The 24,422-nt window shown below is 44.7% G+C and overlaps 1 protein-coding gene across 1 annotated transcript in view; it reads right to left on the bottom strand.

Annotated features, from left to right (window-relative positions):
- The window catches only part of FOXO1 (forkhead box O1), a 48,780-nt gene extending 27,229 nt beyond the window's left edge, over window positions 1-21,551 (bottom strand). Inside the window, exon 1 of the mRNA XM_080999145.1 lies at window positions 20,722-21,551. Within this exon, the coding sequence (XP_080855271.1) occupies window positions 20,722-21,297 (576 nt within the window). The 5' untranslated portion in view covers window positions 21,298-21,551. The remainder of the gene's footprint in view (window positions 1-20,721) is intronic.
- Between the last annotated feature and the right edge of the window lie 2,871 nt (window positions 21,552-24,422).

Genomic DNA, 24,422 nt, shown 5'->3' with positions numbered 1-24,422 from the left:
GCGGTGCTCATCTCGCTTTATTGGCCAAGGGAGCCGGCGTACAGCTTCCAGGTCATGCGGCCAGCATGACTAAACTGCTTCTGGCGAACCAGAGCAGCACATGGAAACGCCGTTTACCTTCCCGCCGGAGCGGTACCTATTTATCTACTTGCACTTTTTGAGGTGCTTTTGAACTGCTAGGTTGGCAAGAGCAGGGACCGAGCAACGGGAGGTCACCCCGTCACACGGATTCAAACCGCCGACCTTCTGAGCGGCAAGTCCTAGGCTCTGTGGTTTAACCCACAGCGCCACCCGTGTCCTCTAAATAAATTAAGGCAGCATAAATTACCCCTGTTCAGGAGCGTGGCTACTGCCAGCTGAGCTGGCCTAAGCCTGGCATAAAGAAAACAAGGCTTTAAGATAAAGGCAAGTTCTGCCAGGTCACATGACTGCGCTGAAAGGAACTGCGATTCAGCACAAGTCCTCCCTGCCTAACCCCTTCCCTGGACTGCTGATTTTTCAAGGATTACACCATTGTTCTGGGCTCACCAGATGAGCTCTGGCTTAGCTGGGATGTGGTACTTAAGTTAGCATAGTCTGGTTCTGCTGGGATCTGGACAGCTGAGCCAGAGATCTACCACATCCTAACTCATTCATCCTGGGGCATCTTGGGTTGGACCGTTCCCTTAAAGTGGTACCTGCTTAAACCAGCAGACTGATTATAACTAGGCTTCCTATTCCCTTCCCCCAGAAGCTCCTCCACTGTTACGTACATTTCCCTAGTCTGATTCTTTGTCTTCTCGGCAAATTACCTTCAGACCCTTTTCAAGAGCAAATACATTTTAATGAAGTCCCTGCCTACCTATAGTACTGTAAATCTGCACAGAGGTCATTTAATTTGATGGTCAGGACAATCTTTCAGAAATCAGAAGTACCGTATTTTTTGCTCTATAAGACTCACTTTTTCCCTCCTAAAAAGTAAGGGGAAATGTGTGTGCGTCTTATGGAGCGAATGCAGGCTGCGCAGCTATCCCGGAAGCCAGAACAGCAAGAGGGATTGCTGCTTTCACTGCGCAGCGATCCCTCTTGCTGTTCTGGCTTCTGAGATTCAGAATATTTTTTTTGCTTGTTTTCCTCCTCCAAAAACTTGGTGCGTCTTGTGGTCTGGTGCGTCTTATAGAGCAAAAAATACGGTATCTTGTTTGTAGCCCACTACAAGCAGCAGGTAACCCCTCACTTGGCACCCAAGTTGCTGTTCTAGTATCCCCTATTATTTTGCTTTTAAAGGCCTGAGGGTCAAAAGGTTCCCAGCAAGTCAGAGCTGAAATAATAAATGGCTTATTTTCCATCCTGCTAGAGGAAATACATCACGACCCATTGTGGTGCACTCACAGATGCTGTTTTTACAGGAAAGTGTAAAAATAACTGAATCAGTTTGCCTTGCTACTTGCATTCAAACAAAGACCCTTACTTCAATTCATGCTGGAAAAGAAAAGCATGTTTTCAACACATTCAATGAACTTAAGAAGGAAGCTATCTTAAGAAGGGAAAACATTAGCATGCTAATTATTTTAAAAGTGGAAGAAACTCTGCAAAACATGCTTTGCCAGGGCTGCACGAGCCCATTGCTATAAAGCACCTTGTCCCTTATGTCTAAGAGAAAGCTTGGGCGTAGACTGCTTTGGTTATAGAGCCTTTTAGTGTCGCTGAGCTTTTGCTGTTCCTCTAGCTGCAAGAAGCACAATCAAAGGTGCAATCCTATATCCACCTGCTGCATTAACTCTGATAATAGTTTCAGTTGCCATAAAAGCTCTACACTGAAAAACTGGTTCCACATAGCCCTTAATATGCTACTATATTGTCCAGCAATGTGCTTCCCCACTTCCAAGAGCCTTCTATAATGTTTAGAAATCAGTCCTGCTCTGGAAAGTTCCCCTGCACTGCAAATTTAAAGGTGTCCTCCTGCAAATTCTACCAGCTTTATTTATTTCTGTTCAACAAAGATGGAATAATAGCAATTAATAGCCCATTAGTCAGCTTCTGTTCCCTCTTGGAAGGGTTTAAATGGTGTTTTTTTTATATTATTATTTTCTTTTAGAGTGAAATCAAGTTATTTTGCTTTCAAATCAATTAAAAAATACAAGGAAATCAGTACTGTACTTGACCCCACCCCCACCCCAGCTAATTAATCAGCAATCAATCACTATTTCCCTAGCCAGGCTGAGCAGGAAGCAATAGAACCGGCAGACCTGCAAGCCAAAAACCTTAATTAAAGGTACAGTAACTCTCAAAGCTCCTGCACTGCTTTGTTTCTCCAGAATGAGTTTATTGTTTGTTTGCTTGTTTTTCTAAAAAAAGCTACTACAAATCGGTTTGTGGGGAAACAAAGCACTGGAATGCACAACCACACCACGATGCTCTCAGGGCAGATAAGGAGGGGAGAAAAGAACAATACACTCAATAAAGTAGAAAAGCAGCAAAAATACAGAACGTAAGAACACAACAGAACTGAAAGCCTCCTCTTATGTGTGGGTTGTGCTACATAAGGATCCGGACTTGGAAAATTTGCAGGTCAAGTGCAGAGTTGCATGGAGCAACACACACACACCCCACTCCCGCACAGGCAGTACAGTGGTACCTCGGGTTAAGAACTTAATTCATTCTGGAAGTCCGTTCTTAACCTGAAACTGTTCTTAACCTGAGACACCACTTTAGCTAATGCCGCTGCACGATTTCTGTTCTCATCCTGAAGCAAAGTTCTTAACCCAAGGTACTATTTCTGGGTTAGCAGAGTCTGTAACCTGAAGCGTCTGTATCCTGCAGTGTCTGTAACCCGAGGTACCACTGTATTCTTGAGTTCATTGAGGCATCGCCTGGAGTGCCTGCCACTACCAAGGGAGCCTGGCTGCTGTTCCTTGAGGCATTGGCCAATGCAAGGCCAATTCAACTAATGCTCCAACCATCTTTCACTGTATCCTTGCTGCAAAGGTGAGAAAGGAATGCCTGGGGACACCGCCAGTTAAGCAGGTAGGGAGAGATTTGCAGGGACGGGCAGCACAGCAGATGCAGAGGGCAGGTGAGCAGGACAGAACCAGAGACAAAGCTGGATCCCCTGGACCACAGTGGAAAGGGGCAGTGTGGGGTCTCCAACTCTGGATTGTCCAGGAATCTGTGGGTTGTACTCCCTGTTACAACCACTCACCAATTTTGTCTGCAGTGCTTTGCCTCCATGCTGGAGCCTCCCACTAGAGAGCTATTGCTGAAAGGTGGCGATTTTCCTCCACGTCCCAATGCCCCCTTCGCCTCCTGCTGAGCTTGCTTTTAACCTGCACCTTGTTGCCAGTGTTCGAAACTCCCATTGTTCTAGGTGCATTTTGCAACAGGGAATTTCACTAGCGCAAGCAGTTTCTGAGCTCTGGGTGCAATACTGCGCCTAAGATTTCAGATTAAAACTGCAGAGTGGAAGGAAAAGAGGACTTTTTTTCTGCCTCCTCACTTCCAGCCACTCTCTGAAGACTGGAGAAGAGACCCCCCTTAAGAATATTAGGGGGGTGGGCAGGGGAAGGACTAGACCATGTGAAAAATGAACACAATATTTTAGCTGCAGTTCATTCATTTTCAGTTTTGTATTCTTGTTATAAAAAAGCCCGCCTAGACATTCCATTGTTGCGCCCATAACCTCGGTTTAAGGTGCCATTCAGATCCTAGCTTTCATATCTGAGTTTCTAACACTGTTTGTTGCTGTCCATGCCTGAGTACCAGCCAAGATTGTGGGGGAATAGTTGGGAGCAAGGTGTAGTGCTTTCCAGCTTTGCAGTTGTGCTTAAGGAATCTATTTCCATTTGGTTGGATTCCTTCAAAGTGGAACTCTGAACTCTGATGAAGGCTGCATATTTTCAACATTTTCAAAAAGAAATGGGCTTTACTTACAATCACAAAAATATTCATGAGCGAGCTCTAGCATGACACTTTTAATCTGCTGTTCAATGTCAAAAGTTTTGGATAATTTTCTTATTGTGTTTTGGGGTAATTTGTTCATTTTATGTATATAATAATTACTCATTTTGAATTTTGGGAGCTTTGAATTTAATGAAGCAAATAAATTCAGAACAGAAATCCCCCAAACCACTATGGAGGCATAGTGAGACCTTAGCCAAGGTTATTTTCCAGCCACAAAGGGACACAGTAAGCTTGTTAATATCTGCTTGGTGTGGGTTCCAATGCAAGCGCTCCTTTTGCTTTTGGAATTTTTCATTCTTGTTTCTATCCATACGTACACAGTTATTTTTGCCACTACCCAGGACTGGCAGGTTTTGGACTTTTCAATTTGTTTATTTTAAAATCTTGTTAATATCACAATTGCAAGCACCTACCCACTAATATAAAAGGGACGCGGGTGGCACTGTGGGTAAAACCTCAGTGCCTAGGGCTTGCCGATCACATGGTCGGTGGTTCGAATCCCCGCGGAGGGGTGAGCTCCCGTCTTTCAGTCCCAGCTCCTGCCCACCTAGCAGTTCGAAAGCACCCTTAAGTGCAAGTAAATAAATAGGTACCGCTTTATAGCGGGAAGGTAAACGGCGTTTCCGTGTGCTGCGCTGGTGCCGGCTCGCCAGAGCAGCTTCGTCACGCTGGCCACGTGACCCGGAAGTGTCTCCGGACAGCGCTGGCCCCCGGCCTCTTAAGTGAGATGGGCGCACAACCCTAGAGTCGGACACAACTGGCCCATACGGGCAGGGGTACCTTTACCTTTACCTTACCCACTAATATAAGACACAGTGTGCCATAGCACAGTAACTTCAACGATAAATTGTGAATACCAGGTCATCTGGATCATTAAGTGGTCAGATCTAGCTTCTGCTTACAGCCCATACATACAACCCACAGGCCACAATGAGCCAGTGGCCAACTTCTGTTGAAACATCTCCCTTCTGATTCTGTCCCCCATGCCATTCGAAGGCTCCTTCGCTGTTCCCAACATTACGAACTTGTCAGCAGGGAGGCATGGAGCAATCTCGGTGCCAAAGGGAAGGGATCCTTAAATCTCCCATGTACCAAGATGGGGGTGGGAAAACAAGTGGATAGTTTTATTTAGGGGGTGCACAAGAGATAATTGAGGAGGGCAAGAGAGGGAGCTCATGTTCTGCCCACCCAGCCCCCACTGCCAGCACGTGCCTCTTGCTTACCCCCACCCCCTCCGGAGCAAAGAAGTTGTCCACCCTTGGCTTACAGAAACAAATGTACTAAAATAATCAGTTAATAAAGGAAACAATGGCGAAGAAAAGGAGGTATTTCCATCCAGACGAATGGCAGAAATACCTCATTAATGAGGCGCAGCATTTTCAGCATGAAACCGGAAATGGTGGTGAATTGTGAGCTAATCAGAACAAAGAGTGGCAGGTCTCAGGATGCGGTGTAGACTGAGCTGCCTTCTTATGAGACACACCCTGTGTAGCTCGGAGATAAGGAACAGGGCCTAGTTAAAAGAGCAAGATGTTCATTGCCTAAGCAAACTGTGACATTTTCAGATGCAAACCAGCAGCCTCTGATAGTGCCTTTCAATTCTGTTGAACATCACAGTTTGTGGAAACACATAAAATATATTCAATACTATTCTTGGAAGTTTCTTCCTAGCACTGGAAGTGCATATCAACAGCTACTCTTTAAAACCATTACTGTCACAATGGGTATGTAGAATCAATGCATTCTTGCAATTGTAGGCAACAACAAACTAGGCAGTTCTGCTTGGGTAAAACTTTGCAAAGAATATGCTTTGCTGGAAATCTAAGGTTTGGATTTCAGTCTTTTTATCTAACTTTTGTGACTGCAGGGGAAAATCTGAAGAAGTGTGAGCAGCATCTGCTGAAGACCAAGGATAACTCTGTACTATTTTTGCTGATACGACTCTTCTTTTTGCCCTCTGCTATTCCTGACTGTGACAAAATGATCCAAATTTTTAAAATACTGGCACAAAATTGAGTAATGGTATAAAAGTGGAAGCATGGAAAGAGCAGCTCCTTCCCCCACAAGCAAGAATTGCTGTATTTTTCCATGTATAAGTCGATGCTTTTTGCTTTAAAAAATTAGGCAAAAATTGGGTGTCTTCTTATACACGGATAGTGAATGCAGAGGGGTGGGTGATGTGCAATTAATGACAGCAGCAAGCAGGAGATTGGCAGCGACGATTGGGCAGGTGATTGGTGGCTGCGGCAAGGCCAGCTGGCGATTGGCTGGGGCAGTTGGCGGCTGCGGCAAGTGGGTGGGCGGGCTGTTGGTGGCAGCGAGCGGGCAGACAATTGGCGGCTGCGGTGAGGTGTGCAATCAGCAGTGGCTGTGCCAAGCGATCAGCAGTGGCGGGCAGGCGGGTGAACGATTGGTGGAAGTTACCTTCCCCCCCACACCAAAAAAAGCTAAACAACTTAATTTCTTAATTTTGGGTTAAAAAAAATAGGGGGCATCTTATACACGGAAAAATATGGTACATGGCATAGAAGACTTCATGCCGACACTGCATCCTTTCCCCACACTTCTAAATAACTTTATAACTTTCCTGGCACTAGCACAAACTAAGGGCAGACGCACTGTGGATTTGTAGATACAGAGAGTTTTGGAAAAGCACACCTGCTCTGTGGCATGTGCCCTGTGCAGATATTTTCATTACGAGCCCTATAGAAACCATCTCTTTGCATGCAATTAATATTACGGTGACTTAATCCTGGGAATGCAGTAAGAGAATCAGAGAAAGAATAAAGCAAAAGTATATTCTACTAGCCAACATCCCCAGATCACCCCAAAATCATGCCAATATTTTTTTAAGTATCAGTCTACTTTTGCCAAAATTAATCTAAATGGCAGATCATTTCTATGCCAGTGGTAGGTGGACAGATGAGAATATTTGTCTCCTTCATCTGTACATGCATTCCTACTATACATTCATCCCAACTAACTTAATCAGCAGGTAAGACATAAATAACTTTCAGCCAATGAATGACCATACACAGAGAAATCTGGACTTTTTAAGGCTGCAACAGAGGGAGAGACAGGAAGCAAGGCCACTCAACCAGCTCTGCTGAGGAATCATATCCATTTTGCTCCTCTTCTACAATTGTTTTCTATCAAGCTGGTTGTTATAAGAACTTCGCAGCTTTAAGAGCTGGCACATGAGTTTGCTTGTGTTCCTCTTCATCCCTTTTTTCATGCATGTTAGACTGCAAGCCTGAGAACAGGGACTGTCCTGCTTGTTGTTGATCCAAGGTAAACCACACAAGGAATCTTTACAGATGAAGAACAGGTTAACTTCTATATACAGTGGATGCTCGGGTTGCGAATGTGATCCGTGCGGGATGCATGTTTGCAACCCGCAGCGATCGCAACCCGCGTCTGCGCATGCGCAGACGGCACTTCTGCGCATGCACAAAGCGTGATTTAGTGCTTCTGCGCATGTGCAACCGCCGAAACCTGGAAGTAACCCGTTCCGGTACTTCTGGGTTTCGGCGGTCCTTAACCCGAAAAAAACACAACCTGAAGCATCTGTAACCCGAGGTACAACTGTACATAAATATCCTGTATTGGAGTTTTACTTTGCACAAGAAAACAACTGACATGGACAAGGTGTTTCCACCATCCAGTACACCAATTACTTGGAAACCACAACTATCCATTTCCAAAAGCACATCCTCACCATGCACTTAAAACACTATTATACCAATTTAACAGTCATGGCTTCTCCCAAGGAATTCTGGGAGCTTCCTACACTTGGCACTCCCCCTGAAGGAGCAAGCATGCAATCTGAGGGTGCTACTGGATGCAGCTTTGTAACTGCAGGCCCAGGTAGCCTCAGTAACTTAAAAACATATTTTACTAGCTGTACCTGCATGACCACTATTCCTGGACCGGGAGAGCTTGACCACTGTGGTTCAGGCACTGGTAACTTCAAGATTGGATTACCGCATACTTGCAATACCCTCCCTGAGCGGCTTCTCTTGTGCTTGACCCAGAAACAGCAGTTAGTGCAGGATGCTGTAGCACGATTGCTGACAGGATGAGACCTTGTCAACATATAACACCTCTACTAAGAGATGTGCACCGGTTGCTGATTTGCATCAATTCATTTTTATTTTCTGCATTTTGGTTCCTGATTTGTTACCGTGCAAAGTTCAAGGTGTTATTAACAGTGTGGGGCCAGCTTACTTGTCTTACTCCCTACGTGCCCATTCAACTGCTGCAATCTGTGGAAGAGGAATTTCTACAGGCGCCACGTAATACACGTTTGCAGTTGTAAGATCAAACTTTTAGTCTGGCAGCAACAAGACTGTGGAACTCCCTGCCTATTGACATATGTCTTTTCAGCGCCTGCTTAAAGCATTTTTAAAAGGCAACCCTATCCAGATGCATAGTTTCTGGCATGTTTTAATCTCTACAATTTTAATGCTCTCCACATATTTTTAATAGTTTTCATTAATATTCTTAATACTTATCGTAAACCGCTTAGAGGTGTTATTACAATCAACTGGTACCTAATAAATTGTGTTAATAAAATAAATTAAGTTCCCCTTTTAGGGCTACAATTCCGTAAGTTGTTATAACAGTCAATCCTCCTTCCCAGGGAACTATAAGAATTGTAGTTCTGTGAGGAAAATGCATGTTTCGTTACTACTCTCAGCACCCTCACCAAACCACAGAATTCTTTGGGGGAAGCCATGACAGTTAAAGTGGCACAATAGTGCTTTAAACATGTAGTGTGGATGTGGTCCACTTCTCTGTGTAGTTATCAAGATCTTCCACCACTCAAACTAGGAGGCTCCTATTTGTTAAAAGGTTACCCCTTATGATAAGCTATGTGAAACTGCAGAGTGAAGAAAAACAGGCAGTGTGTCCTCCTAAGAGCTCTATCCAACACAGACGACTTATTGGTTCTCCTTAATTGTACCAGCCAAATTCTATATCTATCTATCTAGCCTTTCTCTATCTAGACTGGTCTCTTAGAAGACCAGTCAGCCCAGCCATCTATCCTTTGGTTTCCCCACTTGTTTTCCTCCCAGACTTCCAGTTTCCTTGTCTGCCTGGCTCCTTGCTGCTCCCATGAATGTCCCTTCCAGCCTCTTCCAGATGGGCACCCCAGCTTGAACCTTTGTATACCATTCTGTGTTATATTTGTGGCCCTGCTTCCATTTCTGTCTGAGTCCTCCTGTGGGATCTTCACCAGTGCTCCACCCCAAACCTTTCAGGTCTCTTACTTGGAACACCCCATGTGTCCATATATCTATAGCCCTGTGCCAACATCAATTAAAATCACAAATTTCAAAATACATCTATGTCAAGTCTTTACTTTGCATTTAACCTGGTTATTAGGGAGGAGCAAAATGAATGGGAGTGTTCTACATTGATTAGTTTCCTTGTAGCACCGCTTAATTGCACTGAGGAAATGTTTTACATGTCATGAGGAGTTTCTGTACTAGAACTCTTCACTGAAGCTGAGGAGTCGCTTTTCTAAAATTACCTGGATGTGGAATTTAAATGGAGGGTTCACAAAGCATTTAAAATGCTGTTACATCACCAACCAACATTCTTCTCCTAGCCAAGGCCCTTCTATGATGTCTACTCATAAGTAAGTTCCAGTCCACAAAGGTCCCTTCTAATCTCATTGAAAGGTGCAGCCAGTTTTACTGCTTCCTGATGATTCAGATCAGATAAGTAACAAATAGCCTCTGATTTGACCCTTGAAAAGGCCTATATAATTATCTCAATATCAGTTTCTTTTCCCGTGGAGGTGAGGGCAGGTGATTTCCTCTCATTATTTTACCATTAAAATATACCATAATTAGAGGTAGATCAATAACGCTCCCCACCATGCCAAAGAAGAAATACGGACATCTGGGGATCTGAGAAGCTATTCAAGGGTCAAATCAGAATATATTTGTCAATAAATCCCCCAGCCCAGAACAGGAGACACCCCCCCCAAAAAAACACACACACACAATAAAAAGCAGATTGTGATCTTGTAAAGAAATGCATAGTAGGGATATCAGATTTGCAGGATTTCTTTAGCATGGCTGGTTAAAGTACAAACATTTAACCTTATTTAAATAATCCACTTTAACAGCTGTGCAGTTACCAGCCCTTTGAAGGAAAGCAGCCAAGTGGCACAATGCATTTTCTTCTCTCTCTCCCCAGACCCAGCAATACCTGAATGCCCATCTTGACCCTTCTTCCTATTCAGAGAAGCAGTACTATTGCCACCATGTGCTCAACAAGTACCTGGGATCTGACACTCTGCATCCGTGGGCTGGCAGATATCTAGAGCCAGGAGAGGGAAAAGAGGGAAACCACATGCAGTTGTCACAGAACTGCAATGACCGTTCCCCGCATAAAAACGGGGGGTGCCCTTTGCGTGGACGCGCGCAGCCCCTGGATCTGGAGCGGCTCCATCAGCATAGGCTTGGCTTCCCCTTCTCTCAGGTGGGGTACCTGGAGGTCTCCACCTACCTCAGTCAGCTGTCCAATCCCACCTGGGGGAACCGTTGCCAAGGAGACCAGGCCAGGTGGGGGAGGGACTACCTGCCCACACAATAGAGGGAGGATTTTACCTGGGAATCCTCACTTGGCTCCAGAGCCAGGAGAGGGAAAAGAGGGAAACCACATGCAGTTGTCACAGAACTGCAATATATCCCCCTAGAAACAGTGCAGTGGAACTATCCTGAATGGCTCTAAACTGCTGAGCAGGCACATAAAGGGAGCATCACTACAGTAGTAGGTAGCATGTTGGAAATGAGGAACAGTCAGAGGAAATAGAATGGGGAAGGTGGAGGCAGAATCAGGAAATGGTCTGAGGGCACAGGATGCAGCCATCTTACTTAAGCTAAGCAAGTCTGGGTCTGGATGAGAAATAACCCCAGAATCCCATGTATGCCATCTTGAGTTCCGTGATGGAGGAAAGGCAGAACTTAAGTCTACTAAATTATAATATTATTATTATTAATTTATTATTTATACCCCGCCCATCTGGCTGAGTTTCCCCAGCCACTCTGGGCCGCTTCCAATCAAGTGTTAAAAACAATACACAGCATTAAATATTAAAAACTTCCCAATTGATAAAAAGAATAAAAAAGAAAACAGTTTAAAAATTGCCTCTGAACAATTATTGGATGCTGACATTAGTATTCATTCCAGTTCACAACCTCTTCAGTTTTTGTGTGTGTTTGTGTGTATATAAAATAGTGCTCGCCTTTGCAATTGCATCAGTACTGCATAACTGGCTGAAGAGCTCTGCAAGAACCTACAGGGCAAAACCAGAAAGATGTCATACAGAACAAGATCACCATCAACTGGAATTGATTAGATCATTGCCTGAAGGCTGACGCAGTTCATCACCCCACAAACCACTGTTATTTATTTGTTGACCACGTGTTCGAAAACTTTCCTACAACATGTTCAGGAAGCTACACACAAGATTCTCTCGTTTCACCCCCAACACTATCCCTGCAAGACATATCAGGCAGTGATTTGCTCAAGGCCACCCACTTAACTGCTGTAGCACAAGAGGACATATAGAAGTGAACAGCCAGTGTCACAGGAATATTTAGGACCATAAAGATAAGCAGAAAACACCATGCAAGATTTTCTCTACAGTTTAGACTGATAAAAGTTTTAAACCCTCTTCTACAGAAAGCTGGGAGATAATTCGGGAAAGAAATTAGCAGGGGGGAAATTCTAGGGTCTCTTGAACGTATTGAACTACGCTGTCCCCATTTAAGGCCCCTGAATTGTGTTGTTGACTTCAGTTCTACCCATTATGACACAGAATGAAAGCTACTATTAGCACTGCAGCTTTTCAAGTTGTGCAGCGGCAGACAGGTGTCAAAATCAAATTTGTGTCCTCATTCTAATTAACACCCTCCATCATGATTTCCAGATAAAGAGCAGTTTCCTAAACAAGACCGCAACTAACTTGTCAGCCTTATTCTTCAACACAACAGCAAATAATACAGAAATATTATTCCTGTATTATTATTATTATTATTATTTGAAAACATTCCTCTATTTTGTAGCTTTAGACTTATTCAATGTTCTGTGGTTTTTACTACACCGATAAAGAGGATGTAAAGTAACTTTGGAAAGCAGTCTAAGAAAATTAAACTCTAGAGATGTACAACTTATATTAAAATGAAGAAACATCACACTGTTTCTTGCTTCTGAAATCAGAAACAAACACTTCTTTGCTTTTCATCTGTTTTTCATATCTAGAAGGAAAGTGGGTACTTAATAACACATTCCTTATTCCAGCCTTGTGCGTAAGCCAGCATTAGCCTTGTAGCCACAGGCAACAAAGAACTGCCTGCAGGGAACTGCATGGAATTCCACGCAGTAAGAGTAAGAGGGTTGGTGGGAAGACTGGCAGAGCAGTCTATTCCTCCATTGCGCACGCTCACAAGCGTGCACAGAAATCAAACAAGCTGCCAACAGAGGGCTAAGCAATTTACCAGAACATTCTTAGCAAACTCTTCAAACTGACTAAGATTCTGCTTTTAAATCTTAAAACTCCCTACAAGACTACCCCCTCCTCTTGGCGATATCTTTGTACTAAATCCTACACTATAAATATCCCACCTCAACGTAATGTGGGTAGACCAAGTTCCCTAGATTTTGGTTGGCCTTGGTTGTGAGTCATTTTGTAGTCACCACCAATGGCAACCACACAAGTAAGAACGTAAGGAGAGCGTGCTGGTCGTGCCAAAGGCCCATCTAAGTCCAGAATCCCTAGACTAGGACTATGGCAGCTCAGAACCTGTGTGCAACAGCATTCTTCCCACCTGGGAATTCCCAGCAGCTGGAATTCAGATTGTGGTATCCTGCCTCCAACGGTGGAGACAGAACACAGCCATCCTGTCTAGTTTCCACAGACAGTCTTATCCTTGATGTATTTGTGTACAGTAATCCTCTTTTAAAGCTATCCACACGGGCAGCAATCTCTATCTCTAGTTGGAGCAAATTCCATAATTTAAGTACGTGCCTTGTGGAAAAAAGTACTTGTTCTCTCCCACTCTGGAGGCTAGGACCCAAACCAATGGATTCAAGTTACTGTACAAGAAAGGAGATTCTGGCTAAGCATCAATATAACTTTCTGACAGTAAGAGCTGTTCAATGGTGGAACTGACGCCCACAAGAGGTGGCAGACTCACCTCCCTTGGAGGTTTTAAAGAAGAGGTTGGATGGCCACCTGTCATGTATGATCTAATTGAGATTCCTGCATTGCAGGGGGTTGGACTAGATGCCCCTCGGGTCCCTTTCCAACTCGATGATTCTATACTTTTCTTTGTCCTGAAAGTTCCAACATTCAACTTCACCAGATGTCCCCAAGTTCTAGTGTTATGAGACAGGGAGAACAATTTTTCTCTGTCCAGTTCCTCCACAATTTTATACACCTCTCTTAGGTCTCTTTGCCTTTTCTGTAAACATTACAGCCCCAAATGTTGTTTAAACTTTCCTCTTAGCAGAGTTCCTTCATCCCCTTGCTCATTTTGGTTGCCCTTTCCAGAACCTCCTCTTTCCAAAGCCTTCTAGATGCAGAGATGGAAAAAGCAGGGTGCCCTATGCCTTCCTCTTTCTAAATTAATTTGTCATCTTCCATCAGTTTCTCCAAGAGCAGCATATGCACAGCACATCTCCATGCAAGTTAAAGGAGTACAAGGCATCTGCCTTCAGTCAATATCTTGCTTGCAAGTTGGGGGGGGGGGGGGGAGGCCTGATCCAGCAAAGGAGGCAGCCTTTCCCACAACCTGGGGTATAACGTGTGATATATCTTCTACTGCTGTATAGTTTATTTCGAATCTGACTATGCAATGAGCACTTGGCAAAACGTGTTCATGTGACATCTGCATATCCTGTTATGCAACTGCTCTATCTGTATCTTAATAAACCATAGAGGAAGGTGTGGTGGAGCTGTACCACTCACCTGACCTCCCTCCAGCCGAGTTGCTGCCATATACTGGGACAGAGTGCAGGAGAGGCAAAATAAATAAAGTGGTGAGGTCAGTGTGGTGCAAGCATGCTGGTGAAGCCCATCTGGCACTCCTGCGCCTGTATTCGCATTGTGCCAACCACACTGACACAGCTGGGGATGAGCAGCACATCCCCACCACAACTTCTGCTAATGTTAATAGCACAGGTGTACTGTGCAATTGTAAAGGGACGTGGGTGGCGCTGTGGGTTAAACCACAGAGCCTAGGACTTGCTGATCAGAAGGTTGGCGGTTTGAATCCCCGCGACGGGGTGACCTCCCGTTGCTCTGTCCCAGCTCCTGCCAACCTAGCAGTTCGAAAGCACGTCAAAGTGCAAGTAGATAAATAGGTACCGCTCCAGCGGGAAGGTAAATGGTGTTTCCGTGCACTGCTCTGGTTCGCCAGAAGCGGCTTAGTCATGCTGGCCACATGACCCGGAAGCTCCCTTGGCCAATAAAGCGAGATGAGCGCCGCAACCCCAGAGTCGGCCACGACTGGACCTAACTGTCAGGGGTCCCTTTACCTTTACCTTACTGTGCAATTGTATTTCACTAGTACAGATGAAGTAGATATCAGTTATTCAAACCCTAATTAGAAACCCGCTATCAATCTCATCCCCTCTCAGCAGCCTGAAATGCAGGGACCACTAACGGACTACAATTCAAAGCTCTTGTAAACTACTCACTCCCTCAACACCTCCTCCCACTAGCCAAGCCTGCAATATGGAGATAACAATGAACCTACAACACTGACAGTACAGTGGTGCTCCGCAAGACGAATGCCTCACAAGACGAAAAACTCGCTAGACGAAAGGGTTTTCCGTTTTTGCGTTGCTTCGCTAGACGAATTTCCCTATGGGCTTGCTTCGCACGACGAAAACGTCTTGCGCTTTTTTTTAAAAGCCGCTTGAAGAGGCGCAGTTGCGACGGACCGTGCTTCGCAAGACGAAAAACATGGCAAGACGAAAAGACTCGCAGAACGAATTCTTTTCGTCTTGCGAGGCACCACTGTATCTCTAAGCCTCACCCTCATCTTCAGTATAGGAATAACAAACACTGGGCAGCTTACTTTTCTGTTCCTGGTACAAGATGTGTTTGCACAGCAATTTTTAAAGAAGAAACAACAACAAATGTTTTCCCATACAAGAAGACAGTTTGAAGGAGTATAAATGTATTGCTTTGATTCTACTTTGGGGTGGGGAAAACAATGCTGCCAAATCACCGCCAAGTCCTTGTTTCCTGTGAGCAGCTGTCACTTCTTCCACTCTAATGAGGGATATAGGCAAAGCGTCAAAAAAGCAACCAGGAAACCCAGTTTGCAGACAAAGGAATTATCAGCAGAGCACTTTCTTATGTATATGCCTCTGGCATGTGCAGAAAAACATGCAGATGAGAAAAGGGATTCATTGCTCACTTCACACTGGGATTTAAAGACACTTGGAATCAATGGAAGATCCTCAGCACTTTGAGGTGTCTCCAAAGCCTGATGTGAAGCGAGAGACTGACTCCTCCCTTCCTGCAAGTTCTCCATAAAACCTCTTAAATAAATAAAAATAGTTTGTCAGAATTCTCACGGGACAAGAAGGGTCTGTGTCTCCTGTCCAGTATAAAGTGAGAGGTTCTTCCGCCTTTTAAAGTTATTTGCTGTGGGGGGGGGGGGAGAGACACACAGAGAACGGAAGAGGACTCTCACTTTGTGTTGGGCAACCAGAGACAGCTGGCCCAGTTAAGATTTATGGCTAGCACCTGCCAAACACATTTATGGGCTCCCAAAACAGCATTGCTGCCATTAAAAATCATAATAACCAGGGCGGTGTGTGTTCTAGCAATGGGACCCTTTTCTTTTCAAATAGTGGTTATGAAAAAGGGTAGCTTTTCCTGATGTTTAGCCCCTTTAAAAAAAATAATAGAGAAAATGTCAGTGTGCTTAAGAGTCACCAAAGAAGAGAACTCGGCCTCTAATGTTGTGGGGAGGGGAGGATCATAGTGTCCACTAAACACTGAGAAAATGGAAATTTTGGGGCAACAGAATCAATTCCTTAAGGGTGATGTCAGGAGCCCTCATTACTGGAGAGTAACAGATTTTATTGCACAACCTCCCTTCCATTTAGAGGAAAAAAATAAGAAATACCTAAAACTAATATTCAGGTATTGATATTCCTGTTTTGGCAACCAGTTATAATCCTGCCTCATTTTTCCGTCCAGAGAAACAAGTAAAACTAGATTACTAGGATCTACTTAACCAGAATTCACATAAATGCCACTAGGAATGGAGAATTGTTTTTGACTAATGGTAAAAGACATAATAAATTTAAAAAATTGTCCAGTAGCACCTTAGAGACCAACTAAGTTAGTTCTGGGTATAAGCGTTCGTGTTCATGCACACTTCTTCAGATACACAAGCACAGAGGATTGCTAAGACTAGATTTAGTAAGTAAAATCACCAAAAGTACTATGCAGATTTCAATCACTGTACTTCCTGACAAGATTCAACTGGTGCAGATAACTCACAAACAGTATGACAGTATAAGCAGACAGTTCTCATTGGGATGTGTTATTGTTTTTGGGCTCTGGCCCACAAAAGCTTATCCCATCTACAGTGGTACCTCGGGTTACATATGCTTCAGGTTACAGACGCTTCAGGTTACAGACTCCGCTAACCCAGAAATAGTACCTCGGGTTAAGAACTTTGCTTCAGGATGAGAACAGAAATCGTGCTATGGCGGCGCAGCGGCAGCAGGAGGCCCCATTAGCTAAAGTGGTGCTTCAGGTTAAGAACAGACCTTTGGAACGAATTAAGTACTTAACCCGAGGTACCACTGTATTAACTTTTAAAGATGCCACAAAATATACTGTATAACCAAATGTGTTTTAGCATTCCTTTTTCCACCTCCCTTTACAACTGCAGAACTTAACAAAAAAGTATATAAAATCTTCTTAAAATAATTGTGGGGAACTGCTTAACAGAAATCTAAAACAAATGCAAATTTAAAATGTTAACTTCCTGGGGGGGGTCACATTAAGGTATGGGTTGGTGCCTGCTTACAGGCATGTAAGACAGATGGTTAGGGGGGCACCTGCCATCAATAGAAAAATAACCGAGGCAAGTTCAGCTGATGACACCACAGGTGATACAATAAAACTGCAAGCAACTGATGGAAGCGATAGGGCAGTGCTCTCATTAGAAAAGCAATCCAGTACATGACTAATCAAAAATCATAAAAGGGGCAAATTCTACTCTGACTTATTAAGGAATGCAACCATCTCAATGACTACTCCAGGTCAAATATGAGACAATACTACAAAGGACATCTACTTTGCTGAAAGCGTATCAGTGTAGGAAGAAATTTAAAGATTATCTAGCTAAATATTGTAATATAAGATAATTAGAAGGTAGTTGAAAGTATCAAATAGGCCTAGGATTAGAATAAGAATGTTGTATATTAATATGGATTTAAGCCAATAAGAAAAGAGATGAAGATAGTAAATTGAAGGAGTTAATTTTATTAGAAAGATGATCTTGGAGAACTGTTACAAAGGAGTCACAATGAAATTCAGTTAGAGGGGATTTGAGGAAGTCAGATAACAATGAAAGTTAATTTGGATTTTGGAAGTAATAAGTGCTTTTATTTTTATTTCTTTTGGTATTTTAATGTGTTTTGTTTTGTGTCTTATATATTTGTTATAAATGTGGAAAATCAATTTTAAAAATTGGAAAAAAGCACCTATCAGTGGAGAAAACAATTGCTGTTTATGATCATGCAAACACATGCACTGTATCTTAGAGGTTAGCATCAAGCACAGCTCCTGTGAACTAAGTTAGGAGGTTCATTATGCCTGTAAGCAATAGAAAAACTACAAAGTATTTTTGTATCCGTCTAGTAAAGTTGCATAGCTTCCTAAGACTCCCATTTTTCATTAAAATAAACAGGCATTTAAAGCTCCTAGAGAGAAGCTCTCAAGAGAAGCCACAAATCAATCTTTCTTTTATTTTGAATGCATCATTATTTCTAAGTCTGTATACTACTACAATATGTCAAAGGCAGGTTTCACATCAAGGATGAAAATGGCAGAATGCAAATTGTGTAGAATCAGCCAAAGTCTAGCTTTAGTTTGCCATCAATAAAGTGTGTGGCCATTACTTGTGCCTAATTAGATGCAGTCTACCAGCACAGGAAGCACTGACTTACATAGCAAATGCCTTGCTTAGCTTTACCATATGACAGTATTTACCTGGGTAAACACCTACATTTTATCCTAAGCCAGTAAAAACTATTTTCTCCACAAGGGAAAATTCATATGTACCAACCTGGCTATCAAATACTTGCAGCATTGTTATGTAAGGTAAATAACAGATGAATAAATTAAATTCAGAGCTCTGCACATAAAAAAATTAAACCGCAGAAGTGTTGATATATGTAGCTTAATATTGACCACTGAATATCCGCTTGTGAACTCTCTCAAAGCTTCCCTATTCCCTCTTACTGAAACAGAAAATCTTCGGCAGGATTTATTGTATTTCTAAGTACTGTTGCTGGAGTTGCAGTCCAACCAGCAGCTCAACAGAAAAAGATGTACATCATACGCAGTTAGCTTATCTGAAAATGGAAACTTGATTTCTAAAACTTAGCTAACACACGGCTAAACAGTCATGGCATTAACTCAGCCAATAATTGATTTCATATGTGGGGTACCAAGTGAAAAGCACCTCATTAGCAACTAGGGTTTTGTTTTTTCCCTCTGAAAGAGTGGGGGAGGGGTGGAAAGGCCAATACTTCATTTCCCTCTTCCAAATGAAATGCTACCAAATCTCATTGCCCAAAATGCAGCTTACTCACATTCCTCCTTTTCTTCTGGGGTTGGAAATTGAAAGGATCACACAGCACAACCAAAGAGCAGATTGGCAGAGAGATTGCCAATTCCTTATCCTTAGCATATTGGGTCAGTTGTATGCCTCCTTTTTTATTTACAGTTATCTGACATCTATTGCCAATCTCCAGTAATTTTGCTTAGTGTATTAATTTAGATTGTCCTATTTTGGCAATAAATAAATGCCAGAGAAAACCACTTAACTACCTGTGCTCTGTTCAAAAATATTTTCCCTAAAAAAACCCTTAATAGATCCCTCACTAGCCAATGAGCAGTTCAGGACCCAACAGATGCTATCCAGCCACAAAATAAATCAGCAACTTCCTCTGTAAGGAAGATTAAAAGGTTAAGTACTGTATCCCAACATGTTTTACTTTATACCAGGGGATATCTACACAGAGATACGTTATTAGTAAATGAGTGTGTGGCAACTGTTTCCTTAGTAAAGTAAGTTTAGACTTTTTCAGACAGAAATTGTCCTATTCATTTATACTACTGTGTAGTCTCTCAAAGCAAGCTGTGCAGAAATTAACATGCATTTCCTGGCAATGGCTACCATCAGAACAGATTTCAGGAAAGCAGCATACAGTGGTACCTCTGGTTACGTACTTAATTTGTTCCGGAGGTCCTGAAACTGTTCTTAACCTGAAGCACCACTTTAGCTAATGGGGCCTCCCGCTGCTGCCGTGCGATTTCTGTTCTCATCCTGAAGCAAAGTTCTTAACCCAAGGTACTATTTCTGGGTTAGCGGAGTCTGTAACCTGAAGTGTATGTAACCCGAGGTACCACTGTATACATCTGTCTTGGTGAGACCAACTTAATAATGTGGGTGTGGAGAGTGTTTATACATAAACTTAGCAGTACTTAGTTTATCTCTTGCTTGCTGTATTATTAACCCTGTTAATATTGTTTTATATATTATAAAGGCCGTATTGATTTGTTAATCATGTGCTATGACTTTTGCTTTAATTCTGATGTTTAGCTTTAGTTTTGTTAACAGCTTTTTATAGATTGCAATTGTTTTACTGACTATTTGTTAATTATTTTATATGATTTGTGCTGTATTTGTGATGTTCTATCATGTTGTTGTTGTTGTTGTTTGGAAGCCGCTTTGGTGTTCATTTGAATGAAAAGCAGCACAGAGTTATAATCAATCAATCAAAAGCAGGGTACTAACCTCGAATTTGTTCACACATCTAGACCCATCACACATTCAGTCTGCTATCTGTGTTTTTAGCCGAACAGAGCAATCTGCTACCGCCTCCTGAACTGCCCCAGAGCCTCCCCAAACTCGACCCTAAGTAGGATCGAATCACCGTCACTTTTAAGGGCCTCTCAAATCTGCCAGAGGAAATGACATAGCTCGAACTTGCAGCCAGCTGTGCGCCGAGTTACACATCCAGCTCCACCAACTTTGACAAAGGCAGGAAGGCACAGAACTATCTGGGGACGGGCCGTCTACTCGGATACACCGAGCGCTTAGCATTCTCCCACGTCCCAGAGCCAGGGGCTGGGTGGCGGGTTCAGAAGAGAGATCGAAAGCACGGGCAAACCAAACCCCCCTCGGCCTGGGCATGCCCTAAGCGTCGGGATGCAAGTGGCGCAGAGGGAAAAGGCGACGCCGGCGGAGCCACCGTCAACTCCCGGGTCTGCTGGGGTGGCGGAGGCGAGGAAAAGGGGAGGCAAAACCCTGCCGCAATTCCTTCACCTTCACCCTCCCCTTTGCTGCCCTATCAACGCGGACCGTCGAGGAGGGAGGCAGAGCTTGCAGAGCCCGGCCACTTTCCCTGCTTGCACGCCAAAGCAAACTTTGCAAACTTTTTTTTTTTTGCAAAAAAAATAATAAACGAAATCGCCCCGTTCTTTCCCCCCCTGCTGACCTTCCACCCGGCGGAGCTGTTGCTGTCGCCCTTGTCCTTGAAGTAGGGCACGTTCTTGACCATCCACTCGTAGATCTGGGACAGCGTGAGCCGCTTCTCCGGGGCGCTCTCGATGGCCTTGGTGATGAGGTCCGCGTAGGACAAGTTGCCCCAGGCGTTGCGCCGGGACGAGCTGCTCTTGCGGGGCCCCGACGCCGAGGCCAAGGCCGGGCCCGACGGCTGCTGCTGCTGCTGCGGGTGCTGCTGCTGCTGCTGCGGGTGCTGGAGGCACGGGAAGTCCCCGCAGAGGCAGCCTCCCGGGGTGCCTAGGTCGGCGGCGGCGGCGGCCGCCTCGAAGCCCTCTCCGCCGCCAGCCTCCAGCAGGCTGAGCAGGTCTCCTCCGGGCGAGGCGCACAGGGCCGCGGCCACCCTCCCGCAGCGGGGCGGAGAAGCGGCCCTGGCCGGGGTGGGAGCCGGGGTCTGCCCCGGGCTGGGCGGCGCGAGCTCCGGGCGGGGCAGCGGCCAAGTGCAGGAGCGCGGGCGAGGCAGCGGCTGGAAGTCGGGGTCCGTCTCCACGGGCTGAGGAGCCTCGGCCATGGCGGGAAAGGAGGGAGGCGACGACGACGACGACGAAGGTGAGGCAGCGGCGGCGTCTTCCCTCGCTCGGCCTCCTGTTGCGCCTCCGCGGAAAATGAAGCTCCCTCAGAAGCCGCGCTCGCCTCACTAGCGGGCCGGCGCTGACACAACAAGCGCCCTCACTCGCGGGGCCGCCCCTTTTGCCCCGAGGCGAGGGACGCGGCCTCCAGGGCGGCCCGAAACGCCCCTGGAGGCGCTGCTCTGAGGCGGAGCCTGAGGGAGGCCGGGCGGGCCGGCGCTTTCCCGCTCCCGGGAGGGGAAGCGCCTGTCGGTTTTGCTGAGGGGAAGGGCTGACTGAGAGAGGCGCCCGCGACGGCCGGGGAACCAAACAGGGCAAGGCCCGCCCGCCTGCTTGCTTGCTTGCTTGCTTCCCCGGCCGCTGCTCCGTCGCGTGTTGCCTTCCTACCCCTCGAGGAAGCGGGGTGAGGGGAGAGTACACGTGTGCGCGCTAACGTCGGAAGCGTGTGAGTGAGAGAGAGGCGGTGGGGTTAGGATGTGGTTGCTGCGGCCGTGGAAGCGAGCGAGATTTCGGCAGGCAGGATGCGAGAGGGCGGAGGGCGCAGCGGGATCCCGGGGCAGGGCACGCTAAGCGGGGGGGAAAGAAGGGGCGCTAGGGTGGGGTCCCGACTTCAGTTACCTATGGTTCGTTTGTACTTGTGTTTACCCACGTCTGCCTACTTTTTTTTTCAATTTTTTTTTATTGGTTTTCACAAAATTATAAACAAACAAACATAAATTATAGCCCTATTGAAAATTACACTTATTAACATTGTTACGTGACTTCCTCGCTTCCCCTTGGTTGAATTTCAATGCATATCCTTTTAACGGTTTTCCAAATCACAGTTCTTATAAAATTTAACTTGAATATCAACATCTTTAGATCTTAAACATATTAATTCATCACTTATATAAAATCCTAAGCCGATTAAGTATCTGCAAGCTGTTTCCAATTAATTTAACTTGACATATTTAACTAAATAATCGTTAAATTCAGTCCATCCTTCCTGATACTACGCCTCCTTACCTACATCTGACTTTTATACCACCCACCTTCATAGCTCCTTGGGTAGTTTACAGATGGTATAAACAAATCTTTTTTTACTTTACTTGTTTATTGCATTTCTATTCCACCTTTCCATCCAAGGAGTTCAAGGTTCCCCCCCCCCCCATTTAATCCTAACAACAACCTTGTGAGGTAGGAACGGCAGAGAGGCCATGAACGGCCCTTCGTCACCTAGTGAGCTTCATGGCCAAGTAGGGATTGGACCCCAGGTCTCAGCTTGACGCTAACCACTATACCACACTGCTCTTGACCAGTACTGTTTTTCTAGAGAAAGAGGTGCCAGAATTCACCGTGAACACCTCTCTCGTTCTCTTAGAACGGCAGTGGCGCCCACCTGACAGGTGCCGGAACTACGTTCTGGTGCGTTCCAGCTGTGGAAAAAAGCCTTGCTCTTGACATATAGTGAAATAAAACTGCTGGCACATTTGCAAAGCTAAGCAAGGTCCAGTTTGCTTTCAAATTGGATGGGCGAATGTGTGTTGAGATTCCTGCATTGCAGGGGGTTGGCTTAGAGGACCCTCATTTTCCCTTCCAACTCTATGACTCTATTATTCTAAAACAACATTAAAAATTAACAGTGCAACCAACACCACCAATGCAAACGAACCAAAAGCACACTATAAACATGTAACTAAAAATAAAAAGGGGGAAATTTTAAAAAAGCTCTTTAACTAGGGCCCCAAAGTCTGCAATCTGAGTGCTGTACAACCCTCTCTGGGGAGGGCTTTTCACAGCTGAGGTGCCACCACTGAAAAGGCCCGTTCCCTAGTAACCACCTGCCTCACCTCATTTGGTGAGTGACCACATTTTCCACACGCTGAAGTTTCCAGACTGTCTTCACAACCTCCCTGAGCGCACATTACAATAGTATCAGAGGTCAAGGTGAGAATGACAGCAGGAAGATTGCTATCTTCCAGCAGTGGATATAACTGGCTCACAGTAACCCTGTGTGACAGGTTAGGCTGAGAGAGTAATAGACAACTGGCCTAGTGAGCTTCTTGGCTGTGTAAAGATTTCAACTATATTTTCTTCCCCTTGCTTCATTTTTTAAAAGAATTATGAGTGTTCCACCATATGAATGTAAGGCTATGCACACTTAACAGGATGAAAGAACCATAGAACTCAGGTTAACAGTGCAGCAGGTTGTGTTGCCATTGTGTCACTTTCCACAAAGGAAAGAAACACACACAAGTTCACACAAAAGAATGGCAGTTCCCTGGTTCCAAGCTTATAAGTTGCTAGCAGTTCCAATAATCACACCACACCTAGGCATGTGCTGAAGAAATGGGGAGAAATCCAGTGTTTTAAATGGCATCAATTGAACAGTTAATGGAAGCCTGTCCCCCTGAATATTACGTGTTCAGTGGCTTGGGGATGGAACCACTCATTTGATACTGAAACTATTAGCAGAGTTGGGCTAGATCATTTTGGTGGTCCTCTCTTGGAAATTGGCAGGCAACTGGAACCTGGATGGGTATTAAAACATTCCTGGGTTTACAGCTGCTGGCATACGGAAGTCCTCTCTGTCAGATGGCGTCAAGCAAACAGGAGACAGATCAGTTCTGGTGCAGACAGCCTGGACCCGAAAACTTTTTTATTTCTTTGTCTAAAACATTTATAGGCAGCTTTCCCAACATTCAAAGTAGCATACAACACTCAAAAAGAACACAATAATTAAAAAAGCAACAACTATATAAACAGCCCCCAAATTATTAACTCCGCAATCCCGTAACCATTTCCCTGGGTGAAAGCCCCCATGAACTTGCTTCTGAGCAGATATGTATAGGATTGTGCTGTACACAAACCAAATGCCGGCCAATTATGTATTTTATCCTGCATGGAAAACAGCAAAACAGAGTCTTCCTCATGTAAAGACAGGCTGTTCTACAGCTAGGGTCACTTCCCAGTGGCTTATTGCCAGATGTCCAACACAATCTTCCCGACCCCCTTGCCCTATGTATCTACATGTTGCCCACATTGGGACTGTAATACAGAAGCAGGTGTTGTTGTTTAGTCGTTTAGT

Source organism: Podarcis pityusensis (genome assembly GCF_964106645.2).
Source record: "Podarcis pityusensis genome assembly, chromosome: 3".
In the NCBI taxonomy this organism is placed as follows: domain Eukaryota; kingdom Metazoa; phylum Chordata; class Lepidosauria; order Squamata; family Lacertidae; genus Podarcis; species Podarcis pityusensis.
Note: the sequence above shows the minus strand (reverse complement) of the source record. Positions and strands in the feature narration are given on the sequence as shown.